The following is a 21,150-nucleotide window of genomic DNA, read 5'->3' as shown; positions in this document are numbered from 1 at the left end:
CTTGTAGAAAATCACACTGAAAAAAATGTGCACAGCTCGCTCACTGAGAAGTACCATGGGGTTTGACATCTCCACTGTATCTACAGCTATAAGGATACAACAAATTCACTGTCTGAAAGGTGACGTTTGAAGTGTGATTAACTTGCAGAAGTGCAAAGAATGTGCATTTCCTTCAGAGGAAGGTCTTGGTGAAAGACACAAGTCCACAGCAACATTGGAACTTGAGTGAGCATTTGGACGATCTCCTGGAAGCCTGAGCATGGTGCTCCAAGGTCCAGTAAAGAACAATTCAAACTTCTCATCTTCTATTTATTTATTGCTGTGTCTAAATTAAAAATATTTCCTAAAGGAGATTTTCATATTTTCATTTGTTTCACTGTGAGTTATTTGAAAGGAAAAAAGAAAAATAAAAGACTAATTCCAAGATGGAAAGACAATGGAAAGTCCTCTATACCTAAAGTTGCAAATGGAATCAGTGTTCCACCTAAGTTTCATAACTGGTTTAACTGTAGAAATGCATGCTGAAGACTCCACTAAAATACAAATATTGTCTTCTAATAAAATTTTGCATTTTTCTTAAATAGCAGCTTTAGGCAAGAGATCTATTTAGCATGTGTATTTAATAAACTAATCCACCCTTCAAATGCTATGTATTGATTCGACATAAAATTGAAAACAGCTTCTCCATTTCAGCATTTATGTGTGACAGATGAACCAGAAATACTGGTTCTTCTTTCTTCCTCTTCTGCAGCACCTGTTTTTGTGAATTAGTGGATCACTAGGATACATGACCTATTGGACTCAGCAACAAAAACAGACCGGCTTTTTGATGATTAAATAAGTGTGCTTGACATGTAAAGCCAAGAGTGTTTAACTGAATGGAGTTGCTAACATTTCTCTTAAGATGGCTTCCTATGTGAAAAGTTTCCTACCTAGCAGAGACACCAAAAAGCTTGCAGCACATAAATAAAAAGCAGAAACGTAAAAATAAAACAAAAAAAAACCAAACAAAAAAGAACAATACGTAAAATCACAACATTGCAAAATTACAGCAGAAACAATGGTAAAATTGATGTCATAAAGCTAATAACCTGGATGAAGATTGACTCAAATCTGGTGTACTGGCCCATGAAAAAACATCCAAGCATTCTTATGGAACTATTTTCTTCCTATCCATTACACATTTATCTCACGAACAAGATAGTAAGGAATTCTGGCAGCTGTCAAATGCTTGTTTTCCTATGTAACACACACAAAATTGTTCTCCAAGTAGTGAAACAAGTGTGACATTTTTTCAGTCTCACCTTCCTTATTTAGGCACCAAGCGAACTAGGAACTATCAGCTAGGAGATAAATCTTGGAACATAATGAGCAGCCAGGCTTAGCTTTCCATAGATACACACACACAAAAAAAAAGAAAAAAAAAAAAAAAGCTTTGCATTTACCTACTTTTAAGGTAAGCCCTGATACAAACATATTTACCACTGAAAAGTAACAATGCTCAAGTCAATCTTTATTCAAGGTAAAATTAAGCACACAATAGTGAGATAAGAACACTAAATATTTGTCACAATTTGTCAAGATAAAGGTAGTACTTCAACCTATTTACCAAACTCAATATCACTGTATGATTTAGCACTTGTAAACTTATTGTAGAGGTTTATTGAGAATAATTTTCTAAAAATACCATAATGAGTCTATGTCTTAGAAAATGTATTTTTAGAAGTGATCCATTGTATAGCAAACTAAATACTGATGTTTACATTTAAAAGCAGAAAAGAACTACTCTTAGAAACCTTTTTTTTTTTTTTTTGAACATTACTTGACATCACACAGAAGTGCTACCCCACGCAGTACCCAGTGCTCTGGAGACTGAAGGGTTTTAAGATCCACAGCAGCAATGTAATTCTTATCTGTTCGAATGGTCTTTTTGTAGATTGGACATGAATACAGACGTGGATCTTTTGAAGCTGAAAAGACAGAAGAGACATTAGGAAAAAATGAAACCAGGCTGAAAACCAGGGCCCTAAGGAACTAGGTATATGGCAAATGTAAAACTGAATCGAAGTTCAATATCACACAGCTCTCCATTATGACCAAAGAAAACTCTTACTTGATTCTCACACTGTTCACTACTATGTTATTGCCAGCTGATGGCTACATATGGCTTGAAATTCCTGTAGGTTTAAGATTTAACATCAGCACCTAGGAATCGGATGTAGCAGGAAATGTAAATGGACACTCTAGCATAATTAACATTATTAGTTCAATCTGTCCACTGGCCATTATTTCTCATCAATGTATTATTAATGTGTCAAAGTAAAAAGGTTTTATTTTGATTCACCTATTTTGAAATGCATTCAGTATTTCAGAGTATAAATTGTAAACTTCTTCACTGCAGAATTAGAACTGTAATCTAGTCATGCTTAATTCTTCAGTGTTCATTATCCAGCATCTTAGGCATGATCACTGTGAAAGCAGCCATCAGCTACACAAAATAACATGCAAGCAAGCTTTACTTTTGGAGGTGGAATGCTTTTTAACAGATGTTTCCAATGTTACATTCAACAGTGAACAGACCTATCCTATTTTACATACCTATTCAACAGCATTTCCTATTTTTTATGCACACCCCCCCCCCCCCCCCCCCGCATTAACCTAAATTATACATTTTCATAAAACGGCACTGTCCTTCAGCCCCATGTTTCCTTTCCATTCATACAGTCTTTTTCTGCCTCCAAGACAAAACAGCTTCCACCACCTCACTCCACCACTTGCTTGCTTCTGTTAGCTCAAAAATAGCCTTGTCCAGAAAAAAAAATGCATTACTATAAATATACATTACATATATAACATGTTATCTATTAATACCTAATATAAGATATAGTTATATATATATACGTTGTGTATATATAATTATGTAAGTTTTATATATACATGAATTACATAGGGGTTTAGATGTGGAAAAGAGGTTATTTGGGTTTAGGTTACAGCGTTTGTGTATATAAACGTTGATCTTCCCAATCTAGGACACATTGTCCATAGAAGACTGAATGCAAGCATGTTTGTCAGAGGAGGCAGAGAACAGCTCATCTGTCATGGGTTTTAAAAGTTATTAATATCATTAAGACCAAAAGGTAGAGACCTATCTAAATATTAGGGAAAAAAGTCCTTATTATCAATTAACAAGGAAGACTGAAAACTCATTTTATATGGAAGACCGGAAAGCCTCCCCCTTTGAAAAGATTCAGTACAATGAATAGCAACAGTCTCATGAAATGCTTAAAGCCCCAAAGACTTCTATGCAGTTGAATAAAAAGTTACACTAAATTCTATCAAAATAACATCCTTTACGATATAGTTACTTACTGTTATTCTCTGCATATATCCTTATAACCGGCATCATCTCAAAAAGCACCTTGGGCTTAGATTCAGTCAGTCTCATGTTTCTTCTGTCCCAGCCAGCTCCTTCCAAATACAGCCCATGTACATAGACACCTTCCAAAGGAGGACTTGTGATATCATCCTTCATCCATTTAGTGACCTCACTGCACAGCACTACGCTGTCAAGAGCCCATCCTTTGTTAGCTCTTGTTATTTCCTGCCCAAAATAGATGAAAGTATAGAGGTTACATTTTCACATGTGCACAGAGACATTTTTTTCCCAGAATTTATTAGAAACATATTTGTATGGTCACAACTTACCTTCTTCAATACAAAAATTAAACTTTTTATGGTATCTATGTTTACAGCAGTTTGACTTTTCTCTAAGAACATACAATATCTTACGACCATACCAAGTAACACAACCAATCAAATGCCAATTGTAACTGGCTCTTGCGAATATGAAAAATTCACAGCTATCATGAGATGAGAAAACATTAACTGCTTGTGCTAAGTAAAACAGTTCCAATGACAAAAGCAAAATGTGTAGTTTGCTTCATATTTTCTAGAGTTGCCTTCCTTTTCCTGTGCCTATATTCTTAATTAACTGTATTCATAATAATAAAAGCTCATTCACCTATAAAGCTACACAAAGAGGCTGGAAAAAAACCAAACCAAAACCCCAAAAACAAAACAAAACAAAGAACAGATTTGAAGATAGAAATGCTTAAGATTCAACATATACTTCAAATTTAGTCAGTCAGTGCACTAGACAACACTCCTTTATCTTGCCCAGTTCCTTACTATCCCATGCCATTAAGTTATGCCAGACCCAAGTTTTATCCTGGTCTTGTAAATGTTTTCCAAGATCTTTGTTTGAAGTACTTGGAATTAATGTTTGTCCCCTGTCACAGTTAATTAGCTGTTTTAGAAGAGCAGAAGGTTTATAGTTCAATGACCATTCCGGCTTTGCATCATTCTCATTTCTATTTATTCCACGATATAGCAAAGCCCAGAAAGTCACTTTGGTTTTTTTGCTTGGGACATTAGGTTGTTATGTAATGCATTCTTTTCTTACGGAATTAGAAAAGTTCTGTAGATTTCAACTGTTTCAGATCCTGCTACTACACATTTTCCACAAGTTTGGGTCCAAAAGAAAATCCTAGTTTAGGACTGTTTACTCAGAAGAAATATTTTTTTATCCAATTCCAAGGCCTGCAATTTTAGCAGAGGGAGGTCACCAATTAGAACTTCAGTTTGACAGCCAAGCATTACACAACCCAGACCTCAGAGCAAGAGGGAAGACTTCTCTGCAAATCTTCATTTTCTCCTCCAAAAGTTAGTTTTTTCTGAAGTCCCATTGGATTTCCACCTGAGTATTCTTTCCCAATTTTACAGATTCCAGACAATTATTGTCTCCAATATGTCCCTTTATGCCGACCTACATAGATATTTATTGCATCCTTTTGAAGTAAAAAGTAGCTCACTTGTCAAAAGCAACTAGTGTGCTGAGCAACCAACACAATCACCAAGCGGACAGTGATACATACATTAATAAATACATCAAACTTTATACTTAGTACACATTAATAAAGGAAACTCCCACTTCATGAAGACAGGCTGAATCAGCTGCTGAACTGCAGAAGTGTAATTTAAGACTAATTTTGGCAAGCCTCCAGCCAGGTAAGTGCTGAACACAAACCAAAAAGGAGGAAAAAAAGAAAATAAATTTATGGGCTTAACACCTTTTCTTGGGGATATCTCAATGGTAACATGAGACATTATGAGACATTACTTCTCCAGTCTACTTTAACAATATTGTAAGGTAGCCCCTACATACGTGAGGCGTGGTCAAAGTAGGAAATATATTTTAATACATTAGTGGTTGATATCCTGAAAAAAGTACGTGCAGAGGAAGAACACTTCACTCGGGAAATGTTAGACAGTTACACATCTTCCCTGCTGATACAAAGGAGCCATGCGTGTAACTCAACCATTTTCTCACACAATATGTTTTTTAAAAGAAGTGTATCAAAGAATAAGCACAGTGAAACTTGAAACACAATTTACCTGCCTCATGGCAGTTAAAAATCCTTGAGGATTAAAAAACCCTGCCATCCAGAAGCAGTTTGGTCGTCTTTCAAAAATCCAACTGTAAAACTGGTGGTTTCTTTCTAGAAGCTCAGTAAACCAGAAACCAAGTGTACTGGAAGCCCAAGATGCCTAAAAATAGTAAACAGTGTGTTCATTTTTTAATTTCATTCAACAGTTTTAAAACATCATATTCATGTTAAGAAAAGGTAATTCCTCACAAGGCATTAAAAACCATAATATTAGCAAAGCATATTTAAAGCTAATTTTTCATATCTTAAGCTTAACCTAATAGATGAATGTTGCATCTCACTGAAACCTGAGGCAAATTCTTGCTCTGTTTGAATTCATGCCTACCATTCCATTTAGACAGGCTTAAAGATTTTTGTGATAACTGTCCATTTTATGGTGTTTTTGCAAAATTAGATAGCTGTGTAAAGCAGAAAAAATATTGTATGCATGTCTTTCTAAAGTCAAGTTCAATGTATCGAGAAAACAGGATTTCTGCCAAAACTATTCTGCTTTTTCTAAAAAAAAAAAAACAAACAAAAACCCAAAAAAAACCAAACAAAAAAACCCACCAAAACCCCCCCAAACAAACAAAAAAAAAAGCAGCTAAGGAAAATTGAGCCGGACTATGTGAAGATTTATGATGATTTTTCTCTTTGAATAGTTGTATCATACTTGTGCTGTGAATCATCTGATTTGGTCTAGGTTTTGTACCATACAAACATCTTTTCAATAAAAACAAAACAAGCAAACACCAAAAAAACCCCTCCTCATCAGTTGCCATTAACAGCTCTACTTGTTCCTGAAAACAATTTCTACGTTGGAAGAAACGCTGGGAGAGCTTGGATTGTTTAGCCTGGAGAAGAGAAAGCTCAGAGGAGATATTATCAATGTTTATACCTTATGTGTTGAGAATGGAAGATGAAGCCAGATCCTTGTCAGTGACAGGAGAAGAGGCAATGGGCACAGACCAAATGTGGGAAATATAAGAGGTTTTTTGTTTGTTTGATGGTTGGTTGTTTTTTTACTGTGAGGGTGATCAAACACTAGACCACATTGCCCAGAGAGGTTGTGGACTCTTGATTCTGGAGAGTCCTAGAAACCTCCTCTAATTGACTGTGCTTTCAGAAGTGGAGTTAAACTAGAATATCTTCAGAGGTCCCTTCCAGCCTCTACTATTCTATGATTCTATAACTACAAGTCCTAATCTCAAAGAAAAGCAACAGTGTAGTCCACTAGTGTGGGTGCTATTTTTAAAAATCCATCATTACATTTTAAACTATTCTCCTCTCTCTAGCTCTTTATCCTGACAATATGCAACGGGCTGTTAAAATGGGAAATACCTGCATCTCCCACAATAATTTCTAATTTTGTAAATGAAAGAGGGCTTGCTTTGACTCCAGCAGTTGCATAGTGCTGATTAAAACTTGTGTTTGAAAACAGTATTTATTGTATGTCTAGCAGTTTAATATAGCTCTACAGAAATAATTTATTTTTCCTTACAAAGCAAGTGATGTAAACCTACTTTTTTCCAACTCGAAGGGATTCTTCCATCATACATGCAGTCTAAGGCATCCCTCAGATTTTCACTCATAACAATTGTCCCATCAATGGCAAGTTTTAGATCAGTCAGAGTACTTCTCACTAAGGAAATAACTCTCTGCATTTGTTCAATTTCCTGTCGCAAAAATATGTTCATAGGCTGAAAAGGTCCCATGTTCTTTAGTTTCTCTTTTACCTGTAGGTAGAAACCCAAAGATACTTCAAGAGAGGTAAAAACTAAATATGGCTTTATATCAAGGTTAGGCTTCAATACCATTTTAAGACATAATGCTTTTATTTAGGAAATTAAATGGTCAGTTTGGCATCTTCCTTGATTGGAAGCGTCCATGTATATAGCCATCAGTAAATGTTTTCTAACTGTAAGAAAACCCTCTCACCTTGAGAGTCATTCCATCTTCCACATAAACAGAAGGAAATTTTCTATTTCAGAAAAGAAATGGCTGAAAGGCAGTAGGTGTCCATTACAAATATAATTACATAGGCTATTACGTGTTAATATGGATCCTGAGATACTAACACTAGGTTTCAATCAATGAAGCCTATCACTTGACAAGCTTTTCAGCATCCACTTCGCTGCAGAAGAAAGCAACTTAAAAATATCTCCACGATATAAGCTGAATCCCAAAGTAATACATATGTTAAAGCTGTAGTACTTCTAGAGGCATGAATTCACTTGCAGCGTGACCTCAGCTCTCTACAGTGTCAACAATCTTAGTTAAAAGCTGATGATCCTACCTCCCCCATAGTGCAAATGACAAATTAAGCATTAAGTGGTTTAATATTTTGAAAGAGCTCTTATAAAAGCACTTCAGTGCACATTTAGTGACTTCATTGTAAATGTTAAGAGTCTGGTCAGACTTCTCCAAAAATGTTTTTGAAGTATTGCCTGTATGAATGAATTCAGACATGCTTTTAGAAAAATTAGTACCTTTACTTTTTTTAATCCACACAAAAAAAGATGAAACCTATGTTTTTAATGGAATTTCATTAACTCACTTCAAATGGTACATAATCAGCAGGAAGCTTTTCCAGCATATCATCAGCCAGTCTGGCTACAACTGCCTCTCGAGTTTCAACTCCTCCACCAGAGCTATCTTTAGGCTGAATACTGAGGATGGTGTCCAATACGTCTTTGGAAAGTTTACTTTGGTAAGTGATATCCGCATTGGGGTGCAAACCAAACACCTCTGGTGTGTCATAAGCAGGAAGACTCTACACAGTAAAACATAAAAAAAGCACAAGTAGAGATGGACTTATAAGGTAGTTAAAAAACTAACAACAACAAAACCAACAGAACCCAAAACCTTACATTGTGAAGTAAGAAGCTAGATCTCTTCAAACAGTCTTAGGGCAAACAACTTGCTGTGATGTATTTTTCATGTCACAGCCAAAATCACACCAACGTTACCAATAAACTCAGTTTTAACCTTTATATGCTATTTTAACATTCAATTTGTACCTTCATATATCTACACCTTATTTCTGTGAGGTTGTACCCAATTTTTGTTGTACTACATTCTTTGCCCTCTTTAATACTCTGTGTCTTCAGGTATGCCCCTCAAGCAAATCAAATGAAAAAGAAAAGATTCCTGCATAACAATGATAACATTGATGACAATTAGTTGTCACTAATAGATATGCAGACCTTTAGAAAGCAATAAAGAATCTACGAATGAAAGATAAAATACAGGTACTTAGAAGAAAAGACAAAATTTAGGGACTCAGGAACTTATAAAAAACAAGTGAATTGGGTTGGGGTTTTGTGTGTTGAAAAGCTTTCATTTACTAACCTGTATGTACTGAAGGTATTGATCCACTGTAGTACATTTGGGTATGCTGTATCCTTTGTAGAAGCTGAATTCTTGACTGAATGTATTTTCACTGAACCAAATCTTTACAAAGATGTTCATGAGTCTTTTGTCATAGTCATCTGTCACACGGCCACCATACTGAATCTCACCTATCATGTAACAAATAGTACTCCAGGAGATCCCCTAAAACCAAGAAGAAAGTACTGACTTAAACTAATCCTCTTCTCACCTATTTACATCTTCCTTACTAAGAACCGCTAACATACCAAATCCTGCATGTCTGTCCCTTTGGGAAGGAAGTTATTTTCTTACTACTCTATTATGTACTTACTACTACTATAACGCTGCATTTTTAGAACACCTTCAAGGATTTCTCAAGATAGTTATTTGACAACTAATTCAAGAGGCTATTCCAGCATCTGGGCAAGAGGGATACAACTATATTCTAATCATGCTTTCAACTTCATTTAAAATGCCAGTTGCGAAGTGATCTGCCACAGACTTCTATATGACAATGATCATAGGGAAATAAGGAAGAAAGAGGAATACTTACATAGTCATTTAAAGCCACTTTCAATTTCTCCATGCTACCAAGATAGGTTGGAGGGGGCAAATCTTATTATTTTTAATCAAAATAGATTTAAACAAAAGAATGTTTTAAATGCAGTGGTCCATTTGTAACTATGTGACTTAATTAGCATTGAAAAGAAGGTCTGTACTTCTAAGATTCATATTTTTGAAGTTTTCAGAGGAGATGGCTGGAGGAATTTTAATTTATTTTTTTTAACGTATAGGTTAATATAGAAACTTAACATCCACAGGATTCTAAGCCTGCTGCTCTACGGACATGTATACTTGGAATGTTGAATATTTGTGGAAAGAAACAAAAGAATCATTTAAAACCAGGTTTGCGTTTCAGTTATTTGGAACCATGTATACACATTCCACTACTAGAAAGATCCATCACCCTAATCGACCTTCCCCTAATTACCTTCTTGGCATCCACGCCATCCAAGTGGTTTTGAATGAACTGCACAGTAGCATTGAAATCAGCTTGATTAAACTCATAGGGTATATTCCAACCCAGCGATCCAAACTTGCGTCTTTCTTGAACAGTGGAGTGTAGAAAGGCCACAGCATACAGCATTGGTTTCCATTGTACCATGTCACTGACATCTAGTAAATCCTGGCTGACACCTATTGATTGTAAGTGAGCTTTTTAAGAAACACAGTAGTAGTATTTTTCAAAACTACTTCAAATCAGTGTTAAAACATCACTCCTAGAGATATTCAGTTGGCTTTCTCGCTTCTCCCAAGAGTGAGTTATTGTCCTACAGAGTGTTCTGTGCTGGAGACAGTTTAAAGCATGTTATTGGAGAGGAAGTTTTTACAAGGGCATACAGCAATGGGACAACTGGTAATGGTTTTAAGCTGAAAAGTGATAGATTTAGATTGGCTGTTAGGAAGAAGTTCTTTACTGTGTGGGAGGCGAGACACTGAAGCAGGTTGCCCAGAGACGACGTGGATGCCCCATCCTTGCAAGTGTACAAGGCCAGGCTGAATGGGGCTTTGCGCAACTTTATCTAGTGGACGATGTCCCTGCCCATGGCAGGGGGGTTGGAACTAGATGAACTTTAAGGTCCCTTCCAACTCAAACCATTCTATGATTCTGTGATTAAGTTGCTCAACTTAAGACTAAAGACTAATGTAAAGAGCATTTAATAGCCAGAGATTAAAATGTCAATTTTCTGCCACAAAACTTCAAACTGAGATATCAGAAGCCAATGTCTGAGAAAATAAAAAGCATTTCCTATTTTGCTGTCCAATTTGTTCTAGCATCAGAACTTCAGCACATCTTCTCTTCCTTTTAATTTTCACAGCTTCTGGCTCAAACCAAGGATGAGGTTTCCTGTCATTGTTACGATCATTTCCTCCTACTAGTTTACACCTATTATCAGTGGCTACAATCTAAGCACACAATAACACCAGAGTCCAAAAATGAGCACAGTTAAATTTTAAATCATTATCACTCTAGCACTCACCACTATATGTTCTCTTTAGTCCAGCTCTGAGCCCTTGTGGTGGTTCATTGGTAAACTTGATAGACATTTGAAGAAGGGTGATGGGAAACTGTTTGTGAATATCTGTTGTCATCCACAGTCGAAAGTTTTCATGGACAGTCTCTGTCTCTGTTACAGTGTCCATCAACTCATCCAAAAAGTCAAGACCAAGGTGGCAGTTTTGCAGAAGTGCCCAATCTCCCTAGTTTAAAACAGCAGAATAAAAAGTTATCAACATTGTTTACAAACTGAAATCACTAAAATCACTCACTCTTTATTTATGCTGTAGGTTAAGAGCAAAGCCAACGCATCTAAGCTGTAGCAAAATATATCATGTTTAAGTGCTTATCAGATCTGTTAAAGGAAGAAATCCTGCACAGTCAATTTCTCACCACTGGCTCACCAAATCAAAACCAAGGCCTTAATCATTTGATTTCCTGTACATTTCATGTAGAGAAGCCAGTAGTTATAGTAATGGGACACATGCAATTAACAAAGTATTTTCTCTCCAAAAGAAAGCTTGTGTGAGGTAAGCTATGGGCTGTTCCTTCTGGAGGCATTGTTAGCTTGTTTGGTTTTATCATCTAAACAGGTGGTCCTTACTTGTCAGTCTAGTCTTCTCAAGTAGTCCCTACCTTTTCCATTTCAGTACATTTAAAACATATCTGGACATGATTATAGAGCTGATAAACAGATAAATCATGATTTATTTAAGGGAGCTCAGAAGTAGCTCCATAGAACAAGCTACTAAACCTTGTTCCTCAGAAGGGTTACAGGCTTGGAAAACAACTAAATATACATACTTAATTAATCTATTGCTATCAATCAATAAATATCAAACTTTCTGACATGAACTACCATACTTCATATATACATCTAACATATGTATTCATTAAGAGTGTATGTGAAACAGTGAGGAAAAGTAACTGCATTTCTCTTAACTAAACAAAAGGAGCTTTTATTTTTTTAATTAGTTTCTTCTCATGTGATCTGATGATTAGCTTTAGCTTTTAATGTGAAGTTGTCAAATGAGAATCTGGGGCAGAAGTCAAAGGAAAACTAGTTATACACACAGGGTAGAAGCTCATAACACAGGAGCACAAGAAGTTTGATCCATTCACATCAGCAGACATAGCAGTACTACCACCTGATGGGCAAAGCATGCTAAATTGTAACATTTCAGGTTTTCTTTCTCATAGAAAACATTTTATTTTTTCAATTTTCCCATGTTGGATGTCTAAAATGCCTATGCTACCAGACAGCCATCCCAATTCAAAATCCAGACTACAGCAATACAAACTATTTTTCTATACAGCCCTGTTTTTCTCAGGGTTATGTAATTATCAATAGTATAGTTGGAATTAATCTTCTTTATTTAACAAAACACATTTGTATTACAAAAACACAAAACTGGGAAAATGTTGTAAAATTTTTGGTGAAGAGTATTTAATATTCGTGCAATCCAAACAATCATTCAACTATGGTCATCAGTCAACAACCTATATATAACAAAACCTCCATTTTATATGAGAAAAACACTGATGCCTGCACAGTATCAAAGCTTGTTATGGTCAATTAAATGACTCCAAAAAGACAGTTCTATTGCTTAGAACACTTATTTATACAAATAAATAAAGGCTCTCGCATCAGCATTACCTACCTACCAAACAACTTCATTTCATGACAAGATTTTCATTTCTAAGTGTTTAATACAGATACAAAAAACATACAGATTTTTGTCTCTTACATGAGCCATTGTCTGCTGTAGAAGCTTACGAGCATGGATTTCTTGACCCTGGCCCATGGAAACATAACGTGTCTCTGTCTTCAGTCTTTTTCCTAAAGCAATAATAGAGTCTGTAGGATCAGAGCCCATGGAAAGAAAGCATATGAGAGGAGTACGTGGATCTGACTCTTCCCATGTCTTCTCCAAGTCCAAGATGACTCCCTCTGCATATTTCTCCCCCATAGTGTCAATGATGTATTTTCTTGCCTGTATTAAAAGGGGTAAATTTAACCCATGATGTAATCATTTAATACTGTTTTCTTTACAGCTTAAATACAACCAATAAGTAAACTGAAGAGCAAAGGCTGCTATAAGTTTATATGAGAAACACAAGAATGCCACAAATTTATGTTAACATACCATATTGTCTTTGAAGGCATTATTTCTTACAGCCTTATAACACCAGTAAAAACTTCAAAAATAATTACTCTATTACATATATCTTCATGTATTGTTATATATAATACCTATAATTACAGTATAATAAACATAATAACCCTACTAAACCTTTAGAAAGTTTTTCATGATTTAAAGATGGTTTCTACAGTAGATAGCATAACTTGTAACCTTAAATTCTAGCTTTCCTTTCCAGATGCTAGAGGAATAAAGGAGGAAAGGATGGAAGACATCCTTCAGACGCGTTAGGTCTTTCCCACTTTTGTGCTTAAACAAACAACTAGTTAATATTGATGAAAATAACTGTCACTAAATAGAAGATCCAGAGGAACAGGTGAAGACCACCTCTGTTATTCCTTATTTATTTATTTTGAAAATTGTTATATTATTGATCTTTTTTACTAAGAAATAGAAAAGGCTGTTTCAAACAGTCTGAAACTATCTTGTATTCTTTCCCACTATGTTGCTTTTGTCTTAGAGCAATCTTCCCCTTAATACCTCTGGGTAACTTTTCAGAGACAAAAGATAATCAGCATTTAGCAAACATCAGTTTTCATAAAACCATCATAAGATGAAAGTGCATCTTCTCCCTATTAACAGAACTGAGGAACTCATTTTGCACAATCCATTTCAGATACATAGCACAATCTGAGAGAATCATTATACAGCACCATTTACCCCTCTATTGATTGCAGTTATACCAATAACTGCTGAGACTCTCTCTGAATTTGGTCACAATGCCTAACGGTTTGCATGCACAAAATTGATACCACACTTTAATGATGCATTTTGACTTCATTAAATTGCCAACCATTGCTCTGAAATTGTCAGCAATTGCATAATTTTTATTCTTTTGCACTGGAGAAGTATACATAGATTAAAAATAGGTTCCTAGAAGTTGATTTTTCTTAAGAACAGGTCTAACCATTTAATAAACTTTATTTTTATATTTCTCTGCTTTCTAAATAGATGGGTTTATTTTAAAAAAATTAAACAGATGTTAATGCAGACTTTTTTTTTTATTTTTTCCATGCAAGAAAGAGTTCCTCAATTAAATCATTGTCATGTTATGTTTTCACTCAGCAAACTGAGTTCATCAAAAGATTTTACTTCTGCCTAACATGAGGATACTTCTACAATTCCACTGAGTAATATCAGCAAGGACAGTCAAAAATACCTTCTGCACTGATAAAGCAGAACTGGATAAACACATACATTTCCAGATGAAATCCTACCTCCATAGTAAAAACATCAGCTACCATTCACTCAGTATGTTGGAATTATTTTGCTACCACTGCCCTTGTAACAAAGGCATAAATTGTCTGAAAAGAATTTCAGAAAACATAATGTAAAGGTCCATTACAAAAACGAGTTTAGCATTAAATAAAGAAATACTGAACTGCAATCATGTAACTATTATTCTAATCACACCTAAATATACTATGTTGGCTATATAAATGTACCTGAGCTATAGTCCTGTCAGGACACCAAGATCTGATAAGAAGAAGGTGTCTGAAGCAGTCCAGGGATTGACCATAGCCACTAGGAACCTGTTCTTCTTCAGGATTATCACTATCAAACCAGATTTTCCACTGTTTCTCTGCTCTGGAAATCTGCAGTTATACCATCAGAGTAAATGACACTAAACAAACAAGTCACATTTCAACTGCAACAAAGTCACAAACTTCTAGTGAGGGTCAGAGACACATAATCCACACACAGTCATTTGTTTATCAATGTTAATACACAGATTTCGTACAGCTACTAAAAAAGAAAGGACAAGCTTTCAGATTTTAAGTACAAAATTGTAGAATGCAACAATGCCCTTAAGTATTCATATTCTGAAAAAATGAGCTACCAGTCTGTGTTTTCAATTAATGATAGATATAATGGCCTAGCAAGGTCAGAACACAGATAGCTAGGCTCAGACATAGCTTTGAGAACCGGAGGTACATATCTTCTCCCCACATGACTGTATAGAATGTGCTCTTCACATATGCCAAGTGCTGTTTGCTTACTCCATTAGCTATCATACACCTAGTCTCCATTAAGACTATTCATAGAAGTGTTGAATTTAGTAAGCATCCCTTCCCTCTTACTCCATGTAGCCAGAGAAATATTGGAACTAGCATCATAAAACATAGTGTAAAAAAGTACAAGAGTAATGCAAGTCTAACAACCAGAATACAATTCAAACTGCATTATTTAAATTGGATAATAGCAAGTTGTATCCCAATACAAAAGTAGTACAATTATATAGGGTGTGAAACATGCTACTTTCTTCCTATTTTCCTGGGAGTGGGGGTTTATGTCCTTTTATTAAAACAGGTGGCTAGAGAGTTGGGGCCACAACAGCTTCATTCTGTTTTATAAAATAAACCAGTTTCCCACCACATGCTTTGATCAATACCAGATGATCACTGTCAAACAACAGGTTCATTTTAAAAAGCTCTTACTTACTTGATCAAGGATACCTGAAAATTGTTTAAGCTTACTGAGCTCCACCAAGTTCAGCCAAGTCATATCCAGAATCCATTTAGCTGGCTTAGGAGGACAAGCTTTAAGATCTAGGGAAGCACCACCTGCAAGAAATTAGGATTTAGTTATAACTAGAACTATTAGAGACACCCAAAAGACAAAAAAAAAAAAAAAAAAAAAAAAGAAAAAACAAAAAACCCCAACCCCAAAACCTACTTGGAAAATGTAAACTAGATTGTGCAAGACTAGTGCTTATGACTAAGTCTTCCCAGTTTGGAGAAAGACTACCTAATAACTAAGGACAGTCGTGAAGACATTCCTGAGTTAGGTAACAAGCAAAATTTATTTTCAAATCTTTTTTTTCAACTTACTTTAAAACATTATTTTTTTAAATGCATAACAGCTTCCCATAACAAGTTAAACCTATTTTTTACTGTAAAAGAATAAGCTTGAGTTTACAGAGAAAAAACTGAAGCAGCTTAATTTCAGTGGGGTTTTTGTTGTAGATAATGCAATAACTTTGCCTACATGTACATTTGCCTTCCTCGGTATTCAACTGAAGTTAAAAGAAAGCAAACGCAAAATAAAAAGAAAACACAAGCTAAAAAAATCCATATTTTTAATCATGAGGTTACAGGGGTTTTCTACCTTGTAAAGTCATGCCACCTTTCATGAAGCAGAGTTTGTAGTTTGGTTAGTTTATATTAATATTTGTTTTTATGATCTACCTTAAACTTAATCTTTGTTAACCCGTTTCTCTTTTGAGGATTTACTATTTCTTTGTGCATTGTGCCTGAAAATGCTTGTTTGGAAAAGATATTCTGAAGATTCAACATGGAAAAATTAACAGTTATGATCCATAAATAAATGTTGCCTGCAAAATTAAGTATCCTGGAAAGATAATACAAAATGAATCCAAGCTTTCAAGTGAAGATACACAGTGCTTGCATGCAATTAAGACTGAAGGCATGAACTTGTCACATTCAGCTAAAAGCCTGACATTCTTTTGAACTGTTAGCATCACTTTCTGTTCTTATTTGCTTGCTTGCCTCCTGAAGTTACCAAATTAACTGAAAAATGTTTAGTATAATAATTTTTCTAATTTGAACAAATAGCTAGTAGTATTTGAGCAGTAATCATAAACATCAACTGAAAGGATACTTAACAGTTTTCCTTTAAAATTCTCACAATTCTCAAAGCTATATTTATCAATATCCAGTGTGCTGCTATAAATTAGAACTGCCATACAATGTTGTCTGTCACCAGAACAGAATGATAAGTATGTATTCTTTCAATTGACTGGCTTTTCATGTGCAAAAGCAAACAGCAGGTTGTCTAGGAGATACAACTACAGCTACAATAATATATGTGCCCTGCTTAAAATTGTTCTGTAATTCCAACCTTTAATAAGTGTCAGAAATTCTTCATGCTTCACTCTGTTTCTTTGTATATCAATCTTCAATGTAAGTAATAATGTGAAAAGAAACTTGTGCTCTTCATAGAGTCCTCGGGCAGCATATTTGAATACTTCATATGTCATATGTTCAATAATATTAGCAATCCTCTTGCTAGTTATAGGGCTTTTGCTAGACCTGTTGGAAGAAAGGTCTGCAGTTGAAACACCAGTTTGAATAGGCTTTATTGAAGGGAATACCACGTAAAAGACCAAAAGCCATAGTTCAGAACTTTCAAAACATGAAAAAATAATTGATCACAAACACAGAATAGCAGACAGCAATCTAGCAACAACTTTCAGATTAAAGAAGCAACAAAAAATTCCTTTCTAATCAAGCCTTTCTGCATAGCTGTAAATCAACACAGTATAATGGTTTTTAATCACCCATTGCCTAATTTTTAAAGACTGTAGGTACATTTCAAAGTTCTTTGCCTTGGTAACTAACAGACAAAGGCTTATGAGTATTTAAACTGACAATTCTTGTCAAGTCTGTAACAGGCAACACTGTCTTACATTAGTTACAACAAATATTTACTGTACTACAACCACCTCCAGGACTGGATAAATACAAATGATATTTATTGTTATCTAAATTACCTGGCTAGGGAGAGATCAAAAAGCCCCAAAAACTGTCGAAGCGAAGTCTGATACATCACATTGACCATGCTCATCTCAGTAATAAGGAAGTATAAGATGCTACCTCGAGTTGCAACTGAAGGACAGGAAACAAGACTGTGTTTAAAGTAGAAATGCAAAGCAGGAAACTTTAACTCTCTACAACAATAGTGAGTTTAACACTAATGCTAACTGAAGATGCTTGAGTTGCCTCCATTGTTTACTAACCACAAAAATAATTAAAACCTTCATTTGATCCTTATTTATACATCAGGGGGAAAAAAATCTTTTCTGTAATTAATGCATACTATGTAAAGTTCCATTTGCAAATATGAGCATATTTGGAGATCATCTGGATAGTATACTGCAATATTTAGATCATCAGTAGAACATATAAAAAGTAAGATGATTTTTCTTTTTAAAAACAAAGATATTGTTTGAGTATCCAAATTTTACAGATTTGACAGGAGTCATATAAAAGCCAAATTAACTCTATTGATTTAACTCGCCCAGCACTGATTCAACTTACTTTCAGCAGTCATTTAGTTTTAAATACAAAGGTTTTACAAAATCTACGATGATTCTGGTACACTAACTACCATTTTACACATTTTCTAAAATGCAGGTATAACAATTCCAGAGAGCTTTTTTTCATTTCCACTTTGTTCATGTCTTCACCTGTCAAGTTAAAAGCCAAAAGACTGATGAAATGGTGCTGAGCATAACAACTTAGGGATCTATAATACAAGATAAACAAAGGATTCAGCCAAACAGATACAAAAAGCATTTAGAATTATAATGGGCCCCAAAAAGAATGTCAACATGTTGAACTAAAACACAGTTACCTAAATACCCTCATAACTGGTCTCATTGACAGCCCATAAAAAGCATCAACATTTTGTGAGCTAAGGAAGAACAACCAAGACCTCCCAAGTTCCTTGCCCACTAGGCTAGATGGACTGGTACACTTGTATATAGAGCAATGGGAAGTCCAGGGAGAGAATACATCGTTCCATTTCAGAAATTCCACATGAAGCATAACATTGACTATTTTCTCCACCATAACTCAGTATGACATTTCCTAGATACATTTTACTTACAGGAAAACACAGATCCTTTCCACCCATTATGGTCTTCCTGATCTCATCCTACCATTTCTCCTACTCTAAGTATTACTGTTTTAACCATACACTCACTTGTCTTTCATCACTACCTTCACTCACCAGGTCTATACTCTTCACGGGCTGAGTTGATCTGTACTTCAGTTTCAGCAGAAGTTTGTAGTTTCTGTGTTACCTCCTCAGCAGTCTTCTTAGTGTTATTCAATACAATTATTAAACTCTCATCATCTACCAGAGAAGTTTTAGTGCTTGTAAGTCGGAACAAAAGGTTATCTTCTAGGTCTTTAATCCTTCTTTTGTTCATAGTCACAACTTCAATAAGATCTGTTCTTTCTTTCTCTAATTCCTGTTGAAAAGCATGGTAATATTTAGAAAACAGAAGAAAATAAAAAATAAAAACAAAATGAAACAAGCAATTTCATTTTAAAAGTACTGATCCTACTAAAACAGTGTAGGTCAAGAGAAACTGTACTAATTCAGGGAAAGAAGTCCAGTGATATTTCTGACAGCAGGTCTGTTGCCAGGTTTCTGAACCTGCCACAAGTATGCATTAATAAATCATTTCAACAAATACAATGGAGCATGCTCATATCATGCCTTAATAGAATTAGAAAATCAAAATAGTAATTGTTCTTCTTTTTCTGTTTCAGACAAAGGGAAGTTCAGACACCTTTCCAGGCATAGGATTTTATTTCACTCCATCTAATGATATCCTCATTTATGCCCTGTTTTCCAATCACCATGCTGAAAATACAGTTGTAGTAATGATGAGCATCCTTAGTCAACAAAACAAACATCAAATATTTCAAGAAAAGCATCTAAAAATACTCCTCCATCAAACAGGGATAACTTCAGTCTCTCACTAAAATGCTTCATTGATTAAGAAAAGAAAGCATGTAGAACTCAAGCTGAGTTGCATCACTAGAAGTATTTAGTCGATTACATTTAGTAATACAAGCTGGGTGGTTTATATACCCTCTTTGTTTTCCAGTGGTCATATATAAAAGATGGATACGTGTTGATTAACAGCTTTAGATTAACAGAGAATAAAAACCAAAACCCTGTTTAAAATGTCTAGAAAAATATGTTCTTCATAGATGAAAGGCCTTTTAGTTCATTTGCAAACTACTTTTAAAATTAAACTTTAAAAAGTTATTATGAATGAATCCCTCAGAGATAAAAATACTCCACTGAAACAATACAAAATGTTTCAATATAGTGAAGTAAAAAAGGGAGAGGATGGGCTGAGTGTCTTTCATAAGATAAGGATAATATGAATCTTATGAATCAACAAGTGAGCCAGTTGGTAGAAATATTAGCTATGTTTTCAGAAGTACTCCTTCACTGTTCACAAAGGTCTGGTGGATAGTTTAAACAACCACTCCAAAGCTGGAAGCTGTGTGTTCACTTCACCTTTGCCAAGGCCACTTTATAACTGCAGACAGGCTGATACTATTCCAAAAGAACCAGGACAACGCTAAGGAATACATGGTCCCTCATAGAGCAGTAGATACAATATGAACCCAAGACCTTAGCAAGCCTTAAGGAAAGGTTTTACTCCCCCATTTGAGTAGACTTCGTTTATATAGGTTTGCAACACTGTTACGCCTTTTTAGATTTTTGTTTAATTGTTTTCCCACATTCTAAACTTGTGGCCTTCTTGTTCTTACATTCTGCTAACATTCCCAAGTATTTCAAGCATTTAGCTCTTGTAAAGAAAGTCCTTTTATCTTAAAAAGGAAATTAAAAAAAAAACCACAAAAATCATCTTTATCTTGTTATCAGGTTTAGGTTCTTTCCTTGTCACTGTGCAAAAGGCATAATGAAAGATCATAATCAGGTAGAAAAGATTTATTGGGACTTCACAGAATACGGTAAATGTCACATAACTTAGAAGATGTTCATATAGATTCCAAAGATTCTGAAAAAAACTGATGAAGAATACAAGAAAACTACCATTAACATCAACTGGTGCCTAGTGGAACTAAAGAAAACCAGGTAGCAATTATGAAGCAAGACAAGCATTATGTAAGTTTGATGAAGCAGAAACAATTTTTAGAAGTACAGCATTAAAATAATGTTAGCATCCAATTAAATATAATTATCATACTAAGAAATCATTCTGAGCCAAACTAAGTTTCATGTTTTTCTGGGTGCAATTAAAGAGGTTAAACATATTTTAGAGTGCAACACATTTTAAAAACAGAAAGCTGAGTTTTCCTCACAAGAAGAGCCTGAGAAACAAGTTGGAACTCAAGCAAGTGAAGTATCCTTAGACAAAAGCCTAAGTGAAAAATCTATCTATTAAGCTTTTAAAATACTTTTTGCAGATCAGGAAGGGTACACAAAAGTTTTCTGCATGTCTTCAAAAATTTCCAGT

General features: G+C 35.0%; 1 protein-coding gene across 1 annotated transcript in view; it reads right to left on the bottom strand.

Annotated features, from left to right (window-relative positions):
* Positions 1-1,527: 1,527 nt before the first annotated feature.
* The window catches only part of DNAH5 (dynein axonemal heavy chain 5), a 120,194-nt gene continuing 100,571 nt past the window's right edge, over positions 1,528-21,150 (bottom strand). Inside the window, 14 exon segments of the mRNA XM_056331804.1 lie at positions 1,528-1,970; positions 3,370-3,601; positions 5,455-5,607; positions 7,010-7,222; positions 8,044-8,259; positions 8,838-9,041; positions 9,850-10,055; positions 10,901-11,120; positions 12,666-12,911; positions 14,564-14,713; positions 15,561-15,682; positions 16,980-17,170; positions 17,632-17,746; positions 18,873-19,116. Coding sequence (XP_056187779.1) covers positions 1,819-1,970; positions 3,370-3,601; positions 5,455-5,607; positions 7,010-7,222; positions 8,044-8,259; positions 8,838-9,041; positions 9,850-10,055; positions 10,901-11,120; positions 12,666-12,911; positions 14,564-14,713; positions 15,561-15,682; positions 16,980-17,170; positions 17,632-17,746; positions 18,873-19,116 — 2,664 coding nt within the window. The 3' untranslated portion in view covers positions 1,528-1,818.

This window comes from Falco biarmicus, chromosome 3, assembly GCF_023638135.1.
Source record: "Falco biarmicus isolate bFalBia1 chromosome 3, bFalBia1.pri, whole genome shotgun sequence".
In the NCBI taxonomy this organism is placed as follows: Eukaryota; Metazoa; Chordata; class Aves; order Falconiformes; family Falconidae; genus Falco; species Falco biarmicus.
Note: the sequence above shows the minus strand (reverse complement) of the source record. Positions and strands in the feature narration are given on the sequence as shown.